The sequence below is a fragment of the Chinchilla lanigera genome, unplaced genomic scaffold (genome assembly GCF_000276665.1).
Source record: "Chinchilla lanigera isolate Chin_1 unplaced genomic scaffold, ChiLan1.0 scaffold00003, whole genome shotgun sequence".
NCBI lineage: Eukaryota > Metazoa > Chordata > Mammalia > Rodentia > Chinchillidae > Chinchilla > Chinchilla lanigera.
This window is the reverse complement of record NW_004955404.1, coordinates 3,036,130-3,057,649: the sequence shown is the minus strand read 5'-3', so window position 1 is coordinate 3,057,649 and position 21,520 is coordinate 3,036,130. Positions and strand designations below refer to the sequence as shown.

Sequence of the window (21,520 nt, the reverse complement as noted above, 5' to 3'; positions counted from 1 at the left end):
GCCTTGACAGTGTCCCCAGGTGTGGGCATGCTGGTACCGCGGGGTGCCCTCCGGACAGCTCTCCTTGCTTTAGGAGAAACCCCGTCACTACTCCCTCTGTGGAAAGGACCACAAGGGACAGCAGTCCCCTGACCTGAGATAAATGGCTGGGGAATATATCCTGGAGAAGAAGTCAAAAAGGATGCAACGAAAGAGTACTCGGGGTCAGTGTCTGATGCAGACCCGAGAAGGCCCAGAGGCCCTGCCGTAGCCTGAGCCCCCGCAGTGTGACTGTCTGGTGAGCACAGCCTGAACTGAAGCCTCTGTGGCCTTTTATTGACAGAACCAGGAATCAAAGGAGAAGGGCGTCTGGGCAGGAAGCCGCGTGGGGGCGGGGAAGGGCAGGAAGGTCAGGGTGGTCTGCCGAATGACCGACCTCGGGGCCAATCTAAATGACGAGTCGGCGTGTTAAACCAGAGCACCCGCTCCTTAAGGCCTAGGTGTTTGACTCTACCTGGACTTGTGGCCTTGTAAGCTCTACTTTAATCTCCAGCCATGCATTCCAGGAGACTCCAAAGTCCCTTACCTCTGCATGTCCATCTCACACACACTGCGGGCCGAGCCCCATGCTTGGAGCCCACCCTTCCACCTGGGGGAGACCGTACAGGCCTCAGTTAACTCCACACTGCTGCTTGGGACCCAGGGCGAGGTCTCTCCACACTGTGTGGTGGGCAGAGCCCCGGAGGCCACTGTGAGGGTCAGGGGAGACCTTGACACTGGCGTTAACTTGCAGGTGTTCACTGCCAGCACACCTCCCGTGCGGCGGGAACCACAGTGCGTGGGAGACTGCAGCGCCCTCCGCTTGCCAGGGCTGAGATAAACTGAGAAATGGAATCTAAATAGTAGGGAAAAGGTAAACAGAATAAGAGGAAAACGTCTAGAAACTGTGTGTTTAAATTACCGTCATTTTGATGACAAAACTGGAAACATCTCGCCACAGGATAAGTAGACATCACATGAGAATCCTCAATGAAATCTGTTTCTGTCCCTCTCAATCTGTATCTTATAAATTCTTGTCAGTAAAATTTCAGAGAAGGGCAGAGCCCAGCCTGTCGCTGCATTTAACAGACAGACGGGAAGCCGAGTGAGACTTGGGCTCTCGTGTGCTTCTTCTCACTGTTTTTCAGTTATAAACACTGCTGCACCCTCGTGCTTGTCTTCTGAGATACGTGAATGTGATTAATGCATTTTACTTAAAATGTGATCCAAACATTTTGCTTTGCGTGTTGGGTTCAGTTTCCTGCCTTATAACTCTCTGTTGAAAGTGTGAAGATTTAAACTCTGATGTGAATTAAAAATTTTCAAAAACTGCAAGGAAGACAAGAATCTAAAAATTTAGAAATCAGTTCATAAGTAATTTGGTGTGTATTAGAAAGAAGAATATTTTGCATTACCTGATTAGTTACAATGAAAGTACTTAATTCTTAATAAGTGGATTTATATTATTAATTTTCAAATGCCTCAGAAAAATAATAAAATACCTGCCATATACTTGTAAGAAAAGGAAAATAGACTTATACAGGTTTTCTTCATTTCATGCATAATAATGGTCCCTATTATGTTTCATCTTTTATTCTGCTGGAAAAGATTTAACAGTTGAGGAGAGCACAGAGTGAAATCAGAGGGACTCATATCTGCTACCTAAAATTAACATGATTAACACTTTGCAACTTTGGCTTCTGAATCTTATGAGAATAAAAGATACAGACCGAACTAAAAGTGAGACTGCTTTTGTTTTCTTACACAAATAAAATTTTTGTACTTCCCTTCCAGAGATAGAAATATAGTCAGTCTTGTGTAAATTTCCCACAATTTATTTTTATTTCTCTAATGATCAGGTTTTTGTAAGTGCCGAAGACCACATGCCCAAGGAATTACAGAAACAATTTCCTATGGCGTATTTTCTGTGCTTCTCCTTTTTACCTCTGCATAGTTTTTGAGATTTAACTATAGTTGCACGTCTGGATTAAGTTTACTGTTTTTCTTTGCTGCATTAATTCCACAGTGCTTCTGCTGCCCTGTGGGTGGAAACTTGTCTGTTTCCACCTTTTCCTCAGTTACGGACAAGGTGGGATCCTCATACACGTCTTCTGAGATATATGTTTAGCGTTTTCCCAGCAGTGTGTGTTTAACCGCAGAATTGCAGGGAGAGCATTAATTTGCATTTCCCTAATCGTGTTCCCAAGTCAGCCACATGCTGTGCTGTGCCTTTGTGATCAGACACGCAGGGAGGTTGTCCCTGTCCTACACGGGGCTGTGATACTGGGCCTCAGCACAGATATTTTTCTCTATTCTTAAGAGTATTTGACTTTTCCTAAAACCTTTAGATTTCCTAACATCAGGACTCTGTGTACGTGAAGAATTCATGCGATTTTATGTTTGTAGCCAGATATTCTCTGATCTCTACTGTCTTAGCTACTGTCTCCTCACTGAGACACAGTACCTGACACCCACATTCTAAGGAGGGGGGGCTTCTTTTGGCTCACAGATTGCAGAGGCTTCAGTCCATAGTTTGCTGCTTCCAAGGAAGGGTCACGTGGCAAAGGGGCGTGCTAGGGAGAAACAGTCCAGAAGGCAGGCAAGAAGCAGAGTGAGCGAGGGAGGAGGAGGAAAATAGACTTCTCTAGGCCACGCCCCCCGGGACCACCTCCCCCCCCCAGCTTCACCGCCCAACATCACAGTCAGCTATGAACTCACAGAGGACTAATCAGCGATGAGCACCACACACCCAGGACCCAGGCCCCGCCCCAAGCCCCGCCCACGAGCGCATGAGGCTTTCCGGGACATCTAGATAGAAACCATAACCCCTGCCCTGTTCATTAGCAATGTTTGTTCATTCCTGAATTTTTATTCGACTAAAACTTTATCAGTAACATATTTTAATGACTTAGCTCCTTTAATAAATTCCTGTTCTTATCCGTGTTGGATCTTTATTTTTACCTATGAGTTTTATAATCATTTTGACTGTTCATAAACAGATCTTTTGGGGATGTTGTCGAGAAACATATTTATAGATTAATATGGAAGCAATGATCACTTCTAGGCTTTTCATTCTTTTCTTCCACAAATAAGATCCATATTTCATCACATATTCAGGCACTCTTTTATTCATTAAATGTTTAATTTTTTTCCAACATTCTACACATCTTTATTTGATGTACTTGCCAGATAGTTTGCGTTGCTATGATGAATGCTATTTTTCTTACATTTCAATTTGTTTATTGAAATCGTGAATCTTGAGTTTTCCTATGTTGATCTCATATCGAGAAATCCTGCTGACTCTTATTATTAGTTCTAATAATTTTTGCAAGGAATGTCTTACTAATTTCTAATGTAAATGGTTATAATGATTTTTCTTCCTTTTCTCTGATATCTCTTATTCCTTCTTATTTTATTGCATTGGCTAGCACTGCCAATGTAATCTTGGAACTTTGTGATAGTAGCTCTTTTTGTCTTGCTTCCAAATTAATGAAAATATTTGTAAAGTTTTGCCACTAAGTAATATGCTGACCTAGAGTTCCAGTAGTTAATCTTTTCTAAATGGATGCTAGCTCTTAACTAATACTTTTCTTTATCTATTAAGGTGATCATACCAATTCTGTCCTATTCTTTGTTTATGTGGGATATTGCATTGGTGCATTACTTTAGGTTAAACTATTCTTTATTTATAGTGCAAACTATTTGGCCATGATATACTACATTTCTACTTTATGTTTATTTTCATTATTAAGGTGAGACCCTATTTTTTTCTTCTTCTACAATTCTTTGCTATCAAACTTACATTAATGGGCAACTGAAGCATCTTTCTATGTTTTTCTCCTCTCTGAAACAGTTTGTATTAAAGGACATATTCCTTTAATGTCTAGGGAAATCTACCTAAAATCTTCCAGGATTTGGAAAAAAGAGTGACTCCAGATTATTGTCATTCTTTTTTGAGTCAGAAGTATTTTACAGAAAACTAACCACCTTAAAATTTTAAACAGATTCAGCAATTTAATCATTACTTTGTTTTACCATCTTATAATATTTTGACTCTAGTTGGGCAGCCTTTGCCTTACAGACATTGTTTATCTGTGCATTTCTGAGGTCACTGGTGTCTTGCTTGAAACTTACCTATGAGAATTATTTTCAAAGAGCACTTTTTGTTTTATGTTATTTCTCACTTGTTTATTATTGTAAAGTATATTATATTACTTATTTCTGTTCTTGTTTATTTGTGCAGTTTTATTACATCCTTAGTTCTCCTTTCTTTGAACTTTGCTCTTTCATTTTCTGAATTCCATAGCTGAATGTTTGTTTTGCATTTTGCAATAATTTCTTTAGCTTGCCTGTGGAAAATCCCCTAAATATCTCTTAATTCATTCCACAAGTTTTACATGTAATGCTTCCTTTGTTGTTTAGTTCTAAATATTTTGTCTTTATGTTATTTCAAAGATAAGATAGCAAGCAGTTTGTCAGAGAGGTAAATCTGCCGCACTGTTTTTTCTCCGTGCAGACTGAATTTTTTTTCCATTAAATAATGAGATTTCTTTGATTCTTATGAATATAGGATGAGTGACTTCTATTTCTGTGTAGACTGATTTAAATCATGCTGCTCATTACCATGACAACCAAAACCACGCAATTTAGCAAATATCTGAGACAAAACCTGCTTTCCAAATAATTCTCCTTCTGCTCCATTTCCTTACAGAACACTTACATGTATAATGATTTCCTAAAGAGCTAAAAATCTTTGCTCGGCAACTGTGCATTCGTTTTTCATTATTTGTACGAACCTTTTGATTTTCAGTTTACAGAATCAGGAAGAATGACATAGTAATGTGATTGTTACCAGAACGTCAGGCACCTTATAATGCTAAACAAAATTACTACCTAATGAATACAAAGTAACAGTTAACAGTGTGGCACTCTTATTATAAAAATTACCATACACTGTGGCCAAAATAGTGGTTGGATTCAAATATTAATCATAATATCTGTGAAAAACTGCTTCAATAATTATACAGCTTATTGAACCAAGAAAGAGCTATGTACTTTTGCCTTAAGTACATTTTTTTTAAATTTTCAGAATAGGGAAAGAAAAATAGATTTACCAGATCTATGAGAATGTGACGTTTTTAGTAGCAAATGCTAGTCTTTTCGATAATAACCACTATGTTATTTGCAAATCTTACTTGAGAGCCAAATAGCTCCAGTGCAGTGCCAAAGAAACTGAATGATTTATAAGGCTAATGAGAACCTTCTGTATTTCTGCTTCTCTATCTCTTTCTTTAGCCAAGAACGCAGAGGCCACCAATGCATGCGTATTTTATGCAGAGCTTGAACTCTGCCGCACTGCTGGCCGAGCCTGCCCTGTCTCCTGCCCATTCCCAGGTGATCCCTGCTGCCCACCCCGCCCAGTGGAGCAGCTCACTCTGTGCTGCCCGCAGACAGTGCCGGCTCTCAGGCACTGCGGCGTCCTGCGGAATGAAGACCACCGCGGAGCTGCTCAGAAGGAGGGTGGGAGGGCTCCTTCCTGCTCTCGGTGACCCTGGCTCTCTCTGGGAAACAAACACATAATGAAAAGCCCCAGAAGGGCATGTCACCGCCTCTGTTTCACTGTCACTTGAAAGCCTGCTTTGACTCCAGTTTTCTAACTGAGGAGGATGTGCTTTGCAACTAGAAGACGTAGTTTCCTGGGCCACATGTTTTGAACTTTTCTCTCCCACCCTGCTGTCTTGTAAGAAGCACATGCTCCAGTCCTGAAGTCTTTGGGGTGCAGGTGTGATGTAGGGTGGGGGAACAGTCACCGTGGTTCTCTATCACCAGTAAGTGAGCTGAGCTCAGAGCTGAAGACGACTGCAGTCTGTAATTGACATTAGCGATGAGAAAGGCTTCAGTCTCTCCCCATTGTGTGAGTGGCCCAGTGTCACAGCAGGGAAGAGATGGATGGGGTGGGGGTAAAAAATCTAGCGTTCCCAAAAATGCTCTTTTTGTTGAAGACAATCAGAAGAGTGATGGAAAAAAGCTTCATTTTAAAGCTAAAAGGATTAAATAAACCCTTTAATTTAAGGGCAGTTGCCTTGCACCCATGTGAGTCTGCCCTGGTTGGAAGGCCAGGATGTGACAGGCTCACTTGTGCGTGGGTCTCTGGCATCCAGCACAATTCTTGGCAGAACTGACTGCTCGGCAGAGGTTCACTAAACAAGCAAGGAAACTGCAGAGTGACTGAAGGTAAACCCAGCTTACAAGCCAGGAGCAGGGGAAGAGTCATGCGGCGGGGTGCGGGAAGCACGTAGCCCCAAGTCTTCTTTATTCCCGGCATGCTTGCCCTGAGCGTGCAGCTGAGATGCTTCTCTTCCAGAGAGGTGAAGCGCACTCACTCTTCCTTGGAATCCGAGCTGGACAGTGACTTGCTTCAGCCAAGAGAATAGGACAGAAAGCGTGGTGAGCCACGTCCCAGCCTCAGGGGGGTGTGCTGTCTCAGGTCCTGGTCACTGCATGTGCACCAGCCCCAGCTAGGAGACAGAGGGACACCTGTGTCACTACAGCCTGGAGCCAGCCAGCCATGGGCGGGGGGCCAGGTCATCTCAGACCTCCTAGCGCCTGTCCCACCATCCACGCGCACACACAGACTTGGAAATAGAAATGTATACTCATTCTGTGATGTGAGCTCCAGGGTGTGTGGTGATCCAGGAAACACCGCCCAGGTCCCTAGGTAGCTCCATAGCTGCTACTTGACACTACCAACTTTGAGTTGTTGTATTTATACTTGGATGTGATGGGTAGAAAGGCATCTGTCCATTCACGGGTGATTTGAGAGGTTCTGAGGCAGTCCTCCTTCCTAGTGTCTTCAGCTCCTTGGTCTGTCATCCTCCGGACCATCACAGTCTCAGAGGGTTGAATAAAGAAGACTTTGGTTTTCAGTACTTACATTAAACTGCCAAGATAACCACAGGTGGCATTTGAAACATTTAGTAGCCAGAGCTTCACGGGGGTGGCAAGAGCCTAGAGCTGTTGATCAAAGGCTACAAAGTAGCAAATATGTATAGAGCTGTTGATCAAAGGCTACGAAGTAACAAATTTGTGCTACCACCAAATGGAAAGATCTAAAGCATAAAATGAGGACTATGGGTAGTAACAGTGCACCGGTTTCGGGATTTTCGCCAAATGAGGAAATAATACCTGCTCTTGCCATAGAATGGGGGTGGGTTGTAAGAGGGGAGTGGGTCACAAAATGGTAGGTGTGTAGTTTGTCCCACTATAGTTATATATATACAGCTCAGGCTCTCAGGCATTGCTTCATCCTGCAGAATGAAGACCATCGGAGAGCTGCTCAGAAGGAGGGTGGGAGGGCTCCTTCCTGTTCTCAGTGGCCCCAGCTCTCTCTGGGAAATAAATAGATAACAAAAAGCCCCAGAAGGACCTATATATTTATATATATATATATATATATATATATATATATATATATATATATATATATATATATATATATATATATATATATATATAGAACTATATAGTAATATATAATATATAACATATATTATGTACCTTAAAAATATGCAATAACATTTATTTTAAAAGATGCTGTAAAGAGAGTAAAAGGAGGGTTTGTGTTGGAAGAGAATTACTGCAAAGAGAGAATGGAACTCTACAAGAAAAGCATACGCAGAGAGCAGCAGCTCATTTTCCTGGGGCCCACAGCCAGTGCACCGAAATGGCATTTAGACTTCATGTTTTTCATATTTTGTGCATGTAAGTGTGTCTAAGTACAAGGTCATCAATTTATAAATATGGTAATTATATCCTTTAGCGAGGTTTTAATATTTTTAAAGGATAATAGCAAGCTAAAGATCCAGACTCCTATTCTGAGCCTGCCACTTAACATTAATGAAATCTTTGGTAAAACATTTATGTCTTGTGAATCTTAATTTTCTCAGTCCCTAAAATGGTTCTCATCACACCCGGTCTGCTTACACGCACAAGCCGAGCCTGCGTGTCTCTCGGGCTTGCTTTCGATTTTAAGACCCAGGAGTCTATGATGCCTGCTCATCAGGGTAAGTCTGAAATGCCAAACACACCCGCATAGCTGGTGCTCTGGAAATGTGGTTTGGGATTGATCGGCCCAGTTTGTAGTTTACAGAACTCAGGACACAGACAGTTTTATGATTGGAATAGCTGAAGCTGAAATGATTTTATGTTGCATTTTTATTAAAATTCCTCCTTTCCAACGATATTCTCTTCCAGGGTGCTAGTAATTTTGTTGTTGCTAAAAATGCATGTTAGCACAGGGCCGAAGACTAAACCCAAGCCCGAAGGGTGAACTGTAACTGCCTAGTGGGCTTCAACCGTGGGCTCTAGATGCGGTGCAGAGTGGTATCCACATCAAGGTTGTTTTTCTAGAAACAATTTCCAGCTGTCTCCTTGACGGGACCTCCCCCTTCTGTCATCTCCCCTCCTCTCCCTCCTCCTCCTCCTCCTCCTCCTCCTCCCCTGCTTCTTGCCGTGAATTTCACTTCAGGACCGGGAGGAATGAGCTGATTGCGCCGGGATGGTGATCCCCAGAGAGCGTCCTGTGGGATACAAGTCCACTGTGGCCATGAAACGTTTCAACAAATCAAGGCAGGTTCCTGTCACGGAAAGAGAATTGCACTTCCTAGGAGTGGCTGCAGGCGAAGTGCAGCAACAGCTGCTCCCGAAGCAGAGAGCATCCTGACTCAGCTGCCCAGGCCTCCGTGGACCTGCCCGCGAACGCGGCAGTGGCCCACGTTTCTTTGCATGTGTTGGCAGCACATAGTGATGGCGTTTCTTGTGGGTGCGCGGACACCACACGTCTTCCTTCTCACTCCTTCCTTCCCCTCCCGCCCCGCCCTTCCCTCCATCTCTTGGTCCCCTTGCCCTTTGCAAAGTCTGTCTTCCTGTTTCCTCTCTTTCATATTGCTCTTTAATTTGTTTACACTTTGGGTTTCTCATAGTAGAGAAGCCACGCGATAGTTAAGTGTGTGTGTGATTTATTTCACTTAACATTAGGATTTCAAGGTGCACTCATTTTCCTACCGATCACTCGTTTATCCTTCTTTATGGCGGAGTAGTACTCCGTTGTGTGTACACACCACATTTCTCTTTATTCATTCATCGGTTGATGGACAACTTTAAACATGCAAGGGTCAGAGACACTGGGACTCACAGCCCCCCACACCCTAGTGGGCTGGTGACTTCTGCAGACGGAAACACAGAAGTGAGTCGGTGTTCCTGTCACTAGCGTGACCTCTCTCAGCTCTTTGCTCCCCAAATAACCCGCAGGTCTGAGGAGCAGTTTGTGTCTTATGCTTCCAGGGTGGACCCCCTGACGGGTGTGGGAAACCACATGACCCTGTCTAATTGAAATAGCGGCAGCTACCCTTAGGGCTCTGTCATGTGTGAAACACGCATTTCGAGCCCTTTGTCCTGCTCATTGATAAAAGTTAGCTCAGCTACCTGCAGCAATCTTAGGGCACACGCAAGCTCAGGGAAGGCGCGGTAGGAATGGTGCGCCCTGGCAAGTCTCCGTGCTGGGAGGAGCACGCTGCTGTGGCGGTCCCCCAAGGGCTGCTGGACCCACTGCCCCTTCTTCAGAGGGCCGGCAGCTCCAGCCTCAAGCAGCGGGTAGAGCACAGCCAGGAGTGTCCGCGCTGATTTCACCCTTGCTCTGGGTGAGGTCTGAAGCCGCCCAGTGGTGTCACCTGGTGCAGGCCCCCCTGGGCCTTCTTTTCAGGTTCTCAGCATCCCGAATGAACGATTGGACAGGACACAAAAAAGGCAGCAAGGATGGAAGAGAAGTGTGCCCTGCAGAGTGAGGGCAGGCTGGGGCAAAGGCTCACAGCACCCGAGGACTAGGGAAAGAGCCTCTGAATCCAAAATTCTGCTTGTCTCCCTCTCAGATATGGCGCTGGGACAGTCATCCTATCAAACTTACCTTGCGCAAACTTCCTATGGGAAAACTCCTCTGGCTTCCTGTTACACGTAGAGGAAGGATCAGAATTGGTGCCCTTTGATTGGCAGTGCCCACGTGCAAATGAAGGATTGAAAAGTGCATCTTCTGATTGGTCCATGAGCAGCACCAGATTCAAGTGAAGGATTGATAGTGGCGACCTTCTGATTGGTCAGAATAGCACTTTCCAGCCACGGTGGTGCACTGTACAGGGAGTGTCCCCCTCTGTCACCCTGTCTTAGTGTTGTGCTGGCTCGAAAACCCTCTCCAGATGAGTGGGGGACAGCACAAGCCACCAGCCTTTGCTTTTGTTGGAGGGAGTGAGTCACTGTCTGAAGGTGTCCCCCAGAAATGGAGCTCTGCCTTCAAAGAGCGGCGGGTGTCTGCGGCTCTCAAGCACAGATGGAAACAGCAGCGGGACCCGGACTGCCGCCCTTCAGGTCCGCGTCTTGAAAATTGTGTTTTCATTTTGGCTTCAAGCTCCGGGCCAGGCAGGTGTCTGCTCCCTGCCTCCATTAACAGCCGGGGCTAGAGCCTGCCGTGGAGCCAGGGTCGAGCGTGTAAGGCTCCCTGGAGCGTCCAGATGAGCAGCGTCTGAGTGCGTCTCACTCTCTGTCCTGTGCAGTTGTGACCTGAGGAGTATGTGTTTCTTTTCTGATTGACGAGTAGCATCGTAATGTGTACTGTGTAGCACATGCATGTGCATCGTTTGGTGGATGCTTGCACCTGTCACACGTCCGTGTCACCTCCACTGGGATTAAGGTGCACAGTTTTCCTGCCTTCTGGCATCTCCTCTGCACTCTTATCAAAGTGGTGGCTGCTTTAGCTCCAGATTATGTATGTGAGACACTTCCAGGGCACTGAGTGTAGCGCTAATTTGCTCTGACTTTATTTGTGTGTAACCTGCCCGTGTAGGGACACACTACTGCATTCGGCTCCTTAGTTATTATCTACCACTTGGGTAGTTTCTATTTTTTCATTCTTATAACAAAAACAGCCCTGAACATTCTCATGCATTTTGTTGGACATATGTGCTGTTCTCTTGGATAGGAGTTCAGGAGAATTTCTGGGTCATTCTGTAGTCTGTGTTCAGCTTCAGTAGATGAAGCCAAACCAATTCCAGATTCCAAATTGAAGACACCACCACCCAGGTCCTGGGGTTCTGAGTTACTGCACATGCCATGCAGACAGTTTTGATGCTGACAGCCTTCACCTTTGACAACTGTCTATCCATGTCTCTGTTTTTTTATAACCATCCTTGTTACTAACTGCCAAATAAGTGATGGAGTAGTGATGTCGTACTAAACAGTCCACTCTTACGTTCAAATGAGAGTTGTTTGAGACTAGGAATGCAAACATTATTATAAGTTAAGTATTTACTTATGATTTTAGAAAAGTAATTAAAGTATCTGGTAGTCTGACTTGATTCTTGTTTATAAAGATGCTTTTCATGCCACACACAGATAGAGAGGTGATAGATAGGTAGATAAATAACCAGAGTCATAAACACGGTGGTACTTTGGCACTCACTGCTGATTTGTTCCAGATGTGAAGAGCACCAGATAGTTTTAGCTGGAAAAGGTAGCTGGTCACAGGCAACCAACACAAGTCCTAGCTTGTGCGTTGAGTACCAAACAAGTGCCCAGTACCGGGACAAAATTTTCACATCGGAATGCACTGGATACCAAAGGATATAAAAGCAGTCGAGTGCCAAAAGCTGGCTGTACCACATATAATGAAGAAGTGTATAGATTCATGAGATGCACTAAGCTTGTATGGTTTTAAGCTGTGAGCTCAGCTGTTGCCAACACAAAGGATGTAAGTGCGTCTTATTGCGTGCACGTATTCCTCCTGCAGTTGTTGATGAATGGCCCCCTTCTCAGTTCCTTTCCTGATTTCCACACAGGGCAGGGTGAGAGGGATTTATGCCATGCTCAGGACAGGGGGTTCTGGGGCATGCTGTGCAGGACTTAGGACCATAGGACCTAGAGCTGCTGGTCTGATTTCAAGTCCTTGATCCACCTGATACTAAGGCGTGTCGTGATCAAGCCACCTCTTGTCCCCATCTGCTCCTTCTCCCTTGCAGAGTAGGAGCATCACCATGTGTCCCTTGGGGGCTCTAGAGGTCATGTGAGGAGTAGTTTCAAAGGGGTGGTGAGGGGGATGGTGCAGGTGCCCAGGACCATGGCAGCCCCAGTACTCACCCTCACCTGGGCACTTGCCTACACGTCCAGATGGGTTATCTAAAGCGCTCACCTCGGGGGTCCCAGGGTCTGCACTTCTCCAAGGAGAAAGGACTGGAGGAAGAAGTGGGTCCCACAGTACCACCAGGGACAGAGGACAGAGGATGGCGGCTGCAGTGGTCCCCAGCGTTTCCCTCCACCCATCAACAATAGCTGACTTTTTCCAGAATCCTGGAGTTTAAGAAAGTGCTAAGCTTTATCCTTTCTCCGAGGAGTAAGGGATGGGGACCTCCCAAGCATGCGGCTCTGGGGCCCACTTTTCGCTGCCAGGCGAAGCTAAGGAATGGGCAGAGTTGCCCATGCACCTTGCCAGTGAAGAACCCAAGCAAATGAATGAACTCAGGTAAAGCAGGCTGGTCAGAACGTCAGTGGGAGAGCTGGCAGTTGCTTCGGGATCACCGGTGTCCCCAGAGACTTCCACCCAGCTGCTACCCAGGCCCATGAGCATGGACAGCGAGCTTGTTTGAGCCCGGAATGCATTCATGTGCAATCCTCACTCACTGTCTCTCCTGGTCTGTGATCAGCCTAAGAGGCTGATTCACCTTTAACTCAGACTAACCATTTTACACCAACCGGCATCAAGCTATTGCCCCTACAGGCTAAGTGCTCGGGTAACTCTAGGGATCCGGCACAACTCTAGGGATCCACCCCTGTGCCATGTCAGGACACTGGTCAAGTTCTCAGCAGCGCTGTCTTCGATTCAACCTTCCCCTACCTGTGCCCACAAATATGCAAGTTGCGATCCAAACCAGACCAAGGGCTTGACATTTAGTGTTTTGTCTGACATAAAAGGTGCTGTATTTCACCAGCAAGCTAATGCAAGTTAGACAGTTTCCCTGTCCCTCAGGAAAATCCAGGAGGATTCTGAGGCAGAATTCAGCTAAAAAGGACAGTCTCACGGATGTGCTGACTTTCCTGAAACATGGGAGCCGGGTTGGTCAGAGGACCTTCTTCTGTTCCTCCTTCCCGAGGTTGAATGTGGGGCTACATCCTGGGTCACAGGAGTCAGGACATTCCTGAAGCCCTGGCCGCAGAGCTGGCCAAAAGCACAGCAACTGTCCAACCGAAGCTGCTGAGGACACAGACACATTTTCCATCGGCCCTCATGATGAAGTGTACTTTTAGGTGAACGTGTTCTGTCTGCAGGAATTGAGGAAGTACTCCTTCTAATGCATTACACTGGCATCTAATTTTTATCTGGACTATAGATTTTCCTTCTTTATCAGCTTTTTCACATTTTAATTTTATAAGCAAATATATTTGGAATCTGATAAAATGTGGAACAAATCATTTAAGAGGCGTGCCCTTTCAACCAAATGAGCTAACTGGGAGCCACTGGCTAATGGTCCATGTTCCCAGTCTGGGTCAGGTTCCTCAGTGGATTTCCTCACCCTCCTGTGCCCTGGAGCTGTCACCTGTCTCCCGCAGGTCCTAACCGTGCTGAGCCCCATGAGCAGAAGAGGAAAGGAGAGAGCGCATGTGTGGCATCTGGGTCTCCACTGCCTTTCCTTAAATTCCGTCAGAGCACTAAGCTGGAATGGTAGGGCCCCTGCGGCAAAGTCAGAGAAGTCAACCAGCGGTGAACATCACATAGTGCTTCGTGTCCCTCCTGCTTCACTGTCTTCGACGCGGGAAGTTCAGAGAAGGCTTTTTTGCATGAGCTCCTTCCCGTCTGTGAAGCTCGCATCTCTACGATATACAACAGATAACCAGCAGACAGGATGCTGCAGTGCAGGACCATCATTCTGCATTTCTGAAGGAGAAGCTGCTCATTTAAGTGATACCTTACAGCTCAAAGGATTATGATTATGCGCCACATGTGAAAATCAAAATAGAGGTGAAAAACCAGAGTTGGCTGCCCACTTGGTTCAAAGCAGGTAGAAGGAAAGAATAAAACAAAAATTTAGTCCCTAAGGTGAACAGCGTGTGGTCTCTGTAAGAACCTGTCCCCACAGCGGAAGGCCAGGACCCTGAGGCCCATGCTCGGGGGCATGGTGGGTACCCTCATGGGCACCACAACTCCATGTCCTCTGAGATCCCTTTGCAAGGAGCAACCCAGGTCCAGGGCTCCCGATGTTCAGGGCCACTGCCACTGAGGTGATTCTGCCTTCCCGTCCTCAGCCACCATGTGGACCCGGTCATCACAACTGTCCTGATTCCGAGAGAGTGCACCCTGCGTAACAAGACTGGTTCATTTAAATTTCAATCTTCGCATTCTCTGTGCCTCGTTTGTGAGAACCCTGTTTCCCAGATCACAATGTAATTTCTGAAGTGGCAAAGTCTGATCTACAAAAGGGGGTGCAGGTGCTCAGCTGAGATTTACCTCACGTTGTCTCTCTGCTCCATGAAGCCACCCCTGTGTCACTGCTGTGGAGCCTGAGGAGACCCAGGAACAGCTGCCAGGAGGCCCCGGACACACAGGCTCACTGCCCTTGGGGACAGGGAGCCCAGGCTGTGGGGACAGAGCCAGAGCTGCCCTGGGAAACAAGTGTTAAGCCATCCACATGCTGCGGCATCTTATACGCGAGAGCCGGGTATCTTTCTTATGCTGTGTGACTCAGCGCCTTTGAAAATCTCTCTTCTTCTTGGCCAGCTTTCAGAGTTCCCCCCAGATTGCGAGGCAACTATTTGCTTATTCTTAGTCCAAGTTGGCAGCGACCCGAGCAGCAGGGAGCGAGGGGCGAGAGGGGCTCCCAGGGTCCCCACTTATTCTGGTGTTTATTTCTTCACAGCACCCAAGCACTGGACATTGGGATACTGGACATCTTTGGCTTTGAAGAATTTCAGAAGAATGAGTTTGAACAAGTAAGTAGGCTTTCTTTTAAAATCTGTAAACTGTCATTGCTTTTCAATTAAATTACTTCTTACTTCAGAGAGACGATTAGTAATTATATTCAGATCCAACTTTAAACAAGTACTGGACGCTTGTGTTTTAAAATGACTGTACTTGCGTTGCTGATCACGCACCACTTTTATGTGATCCTCTAAATAACGGGCAAACTCACACCTGAAAATGTCTCACTTGTTTTCAAAGGTAATGTAAGGTGAAGACCTGAGCTGTGTTCATGGAAATGCAGTTTTTAGCTAGATTGGGGAACAGGGCAAACGTCTTCAGAATCATTGGCCAAACATCAGAATAGAAAAACTTTTTTATTTTACTGGTTGATGTTTATAGATTCATCTCCAGATGATGTTCGTACGTGAGACTATTGGAAACTCACAAACAAGCCCTGGAGAAACATTGATTAGTGTTAATTCACCCACAGTGTAGAGCATTTTTAAAAATACTGCAGTATTTAGGGATCTTCACAGTACTACATACATTACTTTATTAAATTAAGTATATGTAAAATGAAATGTGAAAGGGAGTAGAATACAACTTGCCTTAGTCAGCAGAGAAGGAAAATAGACCTATGAGAAGGCACAGGTGGAAAGAGGAAAACCCAAGCAGCATTTACCATGGCAAGAAGTGTAAATAACCATGGCACTCAGGGAGAATTTTTAATTTGCAATTCCTTAGTTAATATAATTTACAGTTTGTTTAGCTTTATTTTCTTACAGTCCATAATGAGGTGTTTAATGACGTTGGACAAGGTTTTAAATGTAATGTTTGAAACCCAGTTCTGGAACTGTTACTAGTGGACCTTCTCGGTCATGATTATTTGTCAACCCAGGGAAGTGAAACATCTGCAGAGTTGTGAGGTTAAACACAACTACAGAACAGCGGTTGTTGTTCACCATCACAGTACACGTTGTGGAGAAGTGTAGGATAACCACCACTGCTCTTGGGAACACTTACTGAGTGGTTAAAACACAGCAGTCTGGTTTTCACAGCAGCTGTGCTGGGTCCGGTGTGGAGACCCCAATCCTGCTGTCTCCCCCATCCACAGTGATGGGCGCAGGCCGTGTTCTTCACAAAAGTCTCGCTGGAGTGGGACCAAGGAAGTTTCTTTTCCTTTGGTGTGTTCTTGTGCATGAGTAGAAAAGGAGGACTCCTGATTGTTTATCTATTTATTTTTGACTCCAAGTGACACAGTGATGAGCATAAGAAAGCCCCTGGGGAGTCTTTTGTCAGCTGGCATTCAGACAGTGCCCCAAGTCCGTGTGGATTCCTTACGTTTTCACCTTGGAAAACCCAAGCTTCCATGTTTGTCATGAAAGCCACTGTGTCATCCGTGACCTGGCAAGCAGCACATACAAGTCACAGGTGCGGTGATGGCCCGTGAAGTCCTCACTGGGAGCCCCGTTCCAAAGCTGCGGCTCCACACCAGACCCATCTATCTCCGCAGTCTGGGCTGACAGTGAAGGCGACATGACTTTTACATTGTTCTCTTAATCCTAAAACATATCTGCCGTACTGTAAGGACACAAAGCCATTATTCTCTCTTTCTGCTAAATACTTTAAGCATGCATTTCAGAATATATTCATATCCTGAGATTTCTGTGCAAGAAAGAATGGCATTTTTTAAATCTAAGAATGAATCCCTATTAAATGCCAATTTTCAGCTCACATGAGTAAAACGTCAATACCGATTCTCAGGCTTCCATTATGGAAAAGATTTTTTTAAATTACCATTTTTTCTTAGCTGCTATGCACAGTAGAAATGAGGAGTGATTCAGAAGATAAGATTATTTTCTTAGTGGTGAATATGGATTTTACCTTGAACTGGACGTAATAGTTTTTTTAATCCGAACTTCTTTTGAAGGCCTCTGATTCCCTTGTAGCTAACACAAGGCAGACCTTTCATTCTATTGCAAACTTTCAACTAAACATCAAACCTAGAGAGATCATTGCTTTTGTAAGTACTTATTTTATTCTGCTTTGGATTTACTGACTGGATTTATTTGGTTTTTACATAACTGAAATTGAACAAATATATTTCCAATAAAAATTAGAAAGGAATCCTCACCGTGGGGCTCCTGGAGCTTCTTGCTCTGAAGTGTGTGTGTGTGTGTGTGTGCATGTGTGTGGGCACACGCGCACTGAGAATGACCCACCACAGAAGCTGGACAGAGCTTCAGAAGGACACCTGGGGGGACACACGTCCTAAGGTGTCTCCCAGACCTCAGCCTCTACTCCTCTTGTGGAGAGCTCTTCCAGAGTTCCACAAGAGTTCCACTGGCTGAGAGGAGAATTTACTTCACCTCCTGGAAATTCTATTGCCATCTTCTCTGATGTCATCTTGGATGGTGTGTGCAATTATAACAAAGCACCTCAGACTGGTAACTTATAAAGACTAGACCTCACTTGCTCACAATTCTGGATACTGGGAAGTGTAAACTTCAGGGTAGTCTGGTGTCCATGGGTGGAAACTTTGCTGTGGGTCCTCTCTTTGGGGAAGGGTGAGACAACTCTCTGGGGGTCTTTGCCAGTCCATCAGCAAGGGCAGGGCCATCCCGCCCTATCAGTCACCCCCTGAGGACCCGAGCTAAGACACCACCACAGGGTCAGGATTCCAGCACAGGTGTTTTGGAGCAACACCACATTCCAACCCTAGCAGAATTTATTGGACCATTTCTACTCAAACTCTTGACTATAATGAGAATAATTTTATAATTTATGTACCTCCATAATAGTTTGATACTTCAGTGGAGAGAAGTGTACCAGTCCTGCAATACAGCCTGTCCCCTTGACTAATTAAACAGTGGGGTCATTGTTGCTTCACTCTCTGTTATGTAGTAACGAATTTCATGCACCTTCATCCCCTTACTGCGTGGGGTCGGTCTCTAGTGCTGTAGGAACATGTCCTGCAGTCTTGAAGAGGATTCCTCTGCAGTCCCTGCTCCGGCTCAGAGCAGAAGGCGAGTTTCAGGGTCATCCTGACAACGGTGCCCCAGACACAGGGTTCACACACAGCACCGTGGGCAGAGGGTACAGTGAGCCATGGAAGTGGAATGGAGGGAAAAGACTTCTACTTCCAGACAGGACTGCGCATCTAGAAAATCCAAAAGAGCAAATGAGACCACTGCTGCAGACAGTGACGAGAGAACGTGTCAAATCAGCATGCTGTAAAATCAGCATGTGAAAGCAATAGCGTGCATTTTTAAATCACTGGTTAGAAGATGCAATGGAAAGAAGACATATTAACAACTGTTAAAGTATGCAAACAGTCTAAGGGTGGGAGACCTAGCAATAGAAAGTTGTACTTACTGCAGGACCAGACAGGAGGGCTCAGCTGATAACCGTGCTGTCCCTCTCAAGGTGAACTTATAACTCGATGTGACACCACCACAAGTAAAGAATGAATTTGCAATTAGAGCAGGTCAGTTTTATAGCTCCTAGTCAGTAATGAATCTAGGAAGTCAGTATGCATGATTACTGACATCATAAAAAGAAAGGTAACATACAGGGTACGGGGCTCTGTCAAAAATACAGAGAATAATTTTATAACTGTATTACAGCGCAAGACACATTGCCATGAACACCCCGGAGGACCCACGCCCCTCGCCTCAAACACAGGCATCCCGTCATTCTCGCCACTTTCTAAAACAGCTCTGGAGTCCTCTTTCCTGAGGGAAGTTTTGTGGCTGCCTGTCCTGAATCAATTGGAAGCATTTACCTCCCATGGTCATTTGACTTTGAGAAAAGACAGGAGTGCATGTGCCAGGCCTGGTGAACACGGTGGATGGGGACGCGGCGTCATGTTTCCACCCACTGCCTTTCTGCTGGGTGGCGCTTGGCAGTGACAGTAGTATCCCGTATCTTCTTATAATGTCCCGTGAAGACACCCATGGAAGGGGACTCCAGATCTGCTTTGGAAAGTGGTGAGAACGGTGGGATGTGTTCAAAGTGAGGGAGAGGATTTTAGGGGCTTCCTGGCAATGTTTTTGGTTTTGGGGGGGTTGGTACCAGGAATCAAGCTCAGGACCTTGCACTTGCCAGGCAGGCTCTGTTCCCCTGAGCTATATCCCCAGCTCTGTAACATGTTTTCATTTAAACCCACTTCCCAAGTGTTCACACCAGGACAGGAAGAAGGGAAGGAAGGAAGGAAGAAGGAAGGGAGGGAGGAAGACTGAGAGTGCAGAAGAGAAGTTCGGTCTCTTGGATCCCACGTCTGGGCCAGTGCTGAAGCCTTCTTTGGTCACAGACCTAGGGTGTGACACTTCAGGGGCTGTGATTCTTCTTCCCCGGGGTTTTCCCAAGTGGATTTCTCCCAAAAGGCTAAGCGGCCTCTGCAGTCCACTGCCTGATTCCCTCACAGGGTCCCAGGACAGAGAGCCCCAAGGAAGCTGTGGCATTTCCTCTAAGGTGGCTTCAAAAGTCACATTCTTTGACGCCCTCTGCAGGTGGAGCAGTCAGGGGCTTGCCAAGTTCAAGGGCCAGGGCTCAGACAGCCACCTTTGGATGGGGAGGGCTGGGTCCAGCCCAGCCCCAGGGTGGGAGAATCGGGAAAGACCTAGTGAGGACGGCTGCTAGTTTGGTCCTAAATTCATGATCCAGGTAATTTTAATCAGAGTGTCTCTTGTGACAGTACCTATTAGATATCAGTATTGCTCTATCTGCCCATCTGCTGATACACAAATTATTGCCTTTTTAAAAGTTGTATTGCACATAGATTCCAAAATCATAGACTTTTTTTTTTACTTTTATTAGTACATGTTTGTAGTACAAGATTCCATTCACTGTAAGGGACCGGACACGTGCATAACACATGTCAATCCCCTTCTTTTCACGCTCTCCCTCTACCCTCCTTTTGTTTTTCCAGCATCAAATTCATTGATTCATTGTGTAAGACCTTGTAGAGTTAACTGTCATACATACAGATTGAAAAGCAGACTAACAAGCCAAAAAACATATAAAACATGGAAAACAATTGCACTAAGTGTGCTTTTAGATACATTGTCCACACTGGATTACAATACCGTTTTTCTTCTTTCCCTTTTTTCCTGTTGTGTTTTTTATTTTGATACATGTATATTTTTTATATGTGCTATTTAAGTGTGTGTGTCTGAATTCACTTAAATCAGGCTTTGCTCTGTGCATCTCTTTTTTTGCAAAGACACTGGAATTTCCAAAACTCAGGACCACAGCTAACTGTTTACAACACATTTTAGGAAAAATTTGCATGAGAAAATGTGTTTATTTTTATTCCATAGCAAAACTCTCATATAATGCTACTCAGATTTCTATAGAAAAGTAAAAAGAATAATTGAATAACTAGACACTACTTTGCATATGCCTTTGTAATAATGCTGGACTCTGTGTGTGAATAGTAGAGCTATGTCTTCAGGTCACAGCTCTTGAGAACTTGTTCTGAAGCAATGAAGAGTGAGTAATTGTAAAGGATTCCAAGTATATAAACTGTATATTCAATGCCTTTTTCAAAACCTTCATAAGTGTGAAGTTCAGATAAATTCAACAACTCGCAGAAATTCCCATAAAACTGGGATCTGAATCCAGGTTTGCTTTCTTGAGCTGATTCTATAGCCAAAGTTTCTTCAAGAAACTTCACTTAAATTTGTATTCATAGCTTACATTTTCTAAACTTTAACTGCTTCCTTTCTTTGAACATATCTTTTTTTTCATATTTCTCTTACGACATATTGTTATTTACTTTACTGAGTGTAGAACAATCTCAGTAAGTTTTATTGGCCATAAATTATGTCCATAGTGGAGTTTTCCACCAGATTCATTTACTATAAACAAATGAGTTAGGTGGGACAAATGAGTTAGTTACGCCTCCTTATTGGAGAGTAGCAGCATGCATGTAAGCAAATCCTGCAAAACAGACAAGAATTCATGCATTTGAAAAAATACCTGAAATCACCTTCCAGAGGAGTGATGCCTGGCTCGGGGTACCTTCAGATCCAACACAGGGGCCGTCAGGCAGAAAACACACACCCCAAAGTGTGAACTCCCAGAATGCTTCATGGGGTTTTCTGCAGGTGACTAGTGGTGACCACCATTTCCTGGGCTCTTCCTCGCAGCCAGCTTGCTTCTCTCTGTGACACCTGACTCCTAGCAGCCCTGTGGGGATATGAAGGGGTACTGGAGAGTCTTCCTGGCCAAGTGGGGCTCAGGGAGAGCCCTGAGGGCTCCTTGCCCCACGCTGTATGAGCCGAGCTGCTGTGCTGCGCTCCTTGGCACCGCTGAGCTGCACTTGGAATTCTGTATGTTAACAGTGATCCAAAATGGACTATCGATTTGGCAGGCATTATGTAGTAATCACTGTTTCAAAACCTACATCCAGGGGCTGGGGATTTAGCTCAGCGGCAAAGCGCCTGCCTGGCAAGCGCAAGGTCGTGAGTTCGGTTCCCGGTACCGGAGAAAAACCAAAAAAAA

General features: G+C 45.2%; 1 protein-coding gene across 1 annotated transcript in view; it reads left to right on the top strand.

Annotated features, from left to right (window-relative positions):
• The window catches only part of LOC102016228 (unconventional myosin-XVI), a gene marked incomplete at its 3' end in the record, with an annotated part of 353,926 nt that overhangs the window by 238,990 nt on the left and 93,416 nt on the right, over positions 1-21,520 (top strand). The window contains 1 exon segment of the mRNA XM_013515827.1: positions 14,970-15,042. Within this exon segment, the coding sequence (XP_013371281.1) occupies positions 14,970-15,042 (73 nt within the window).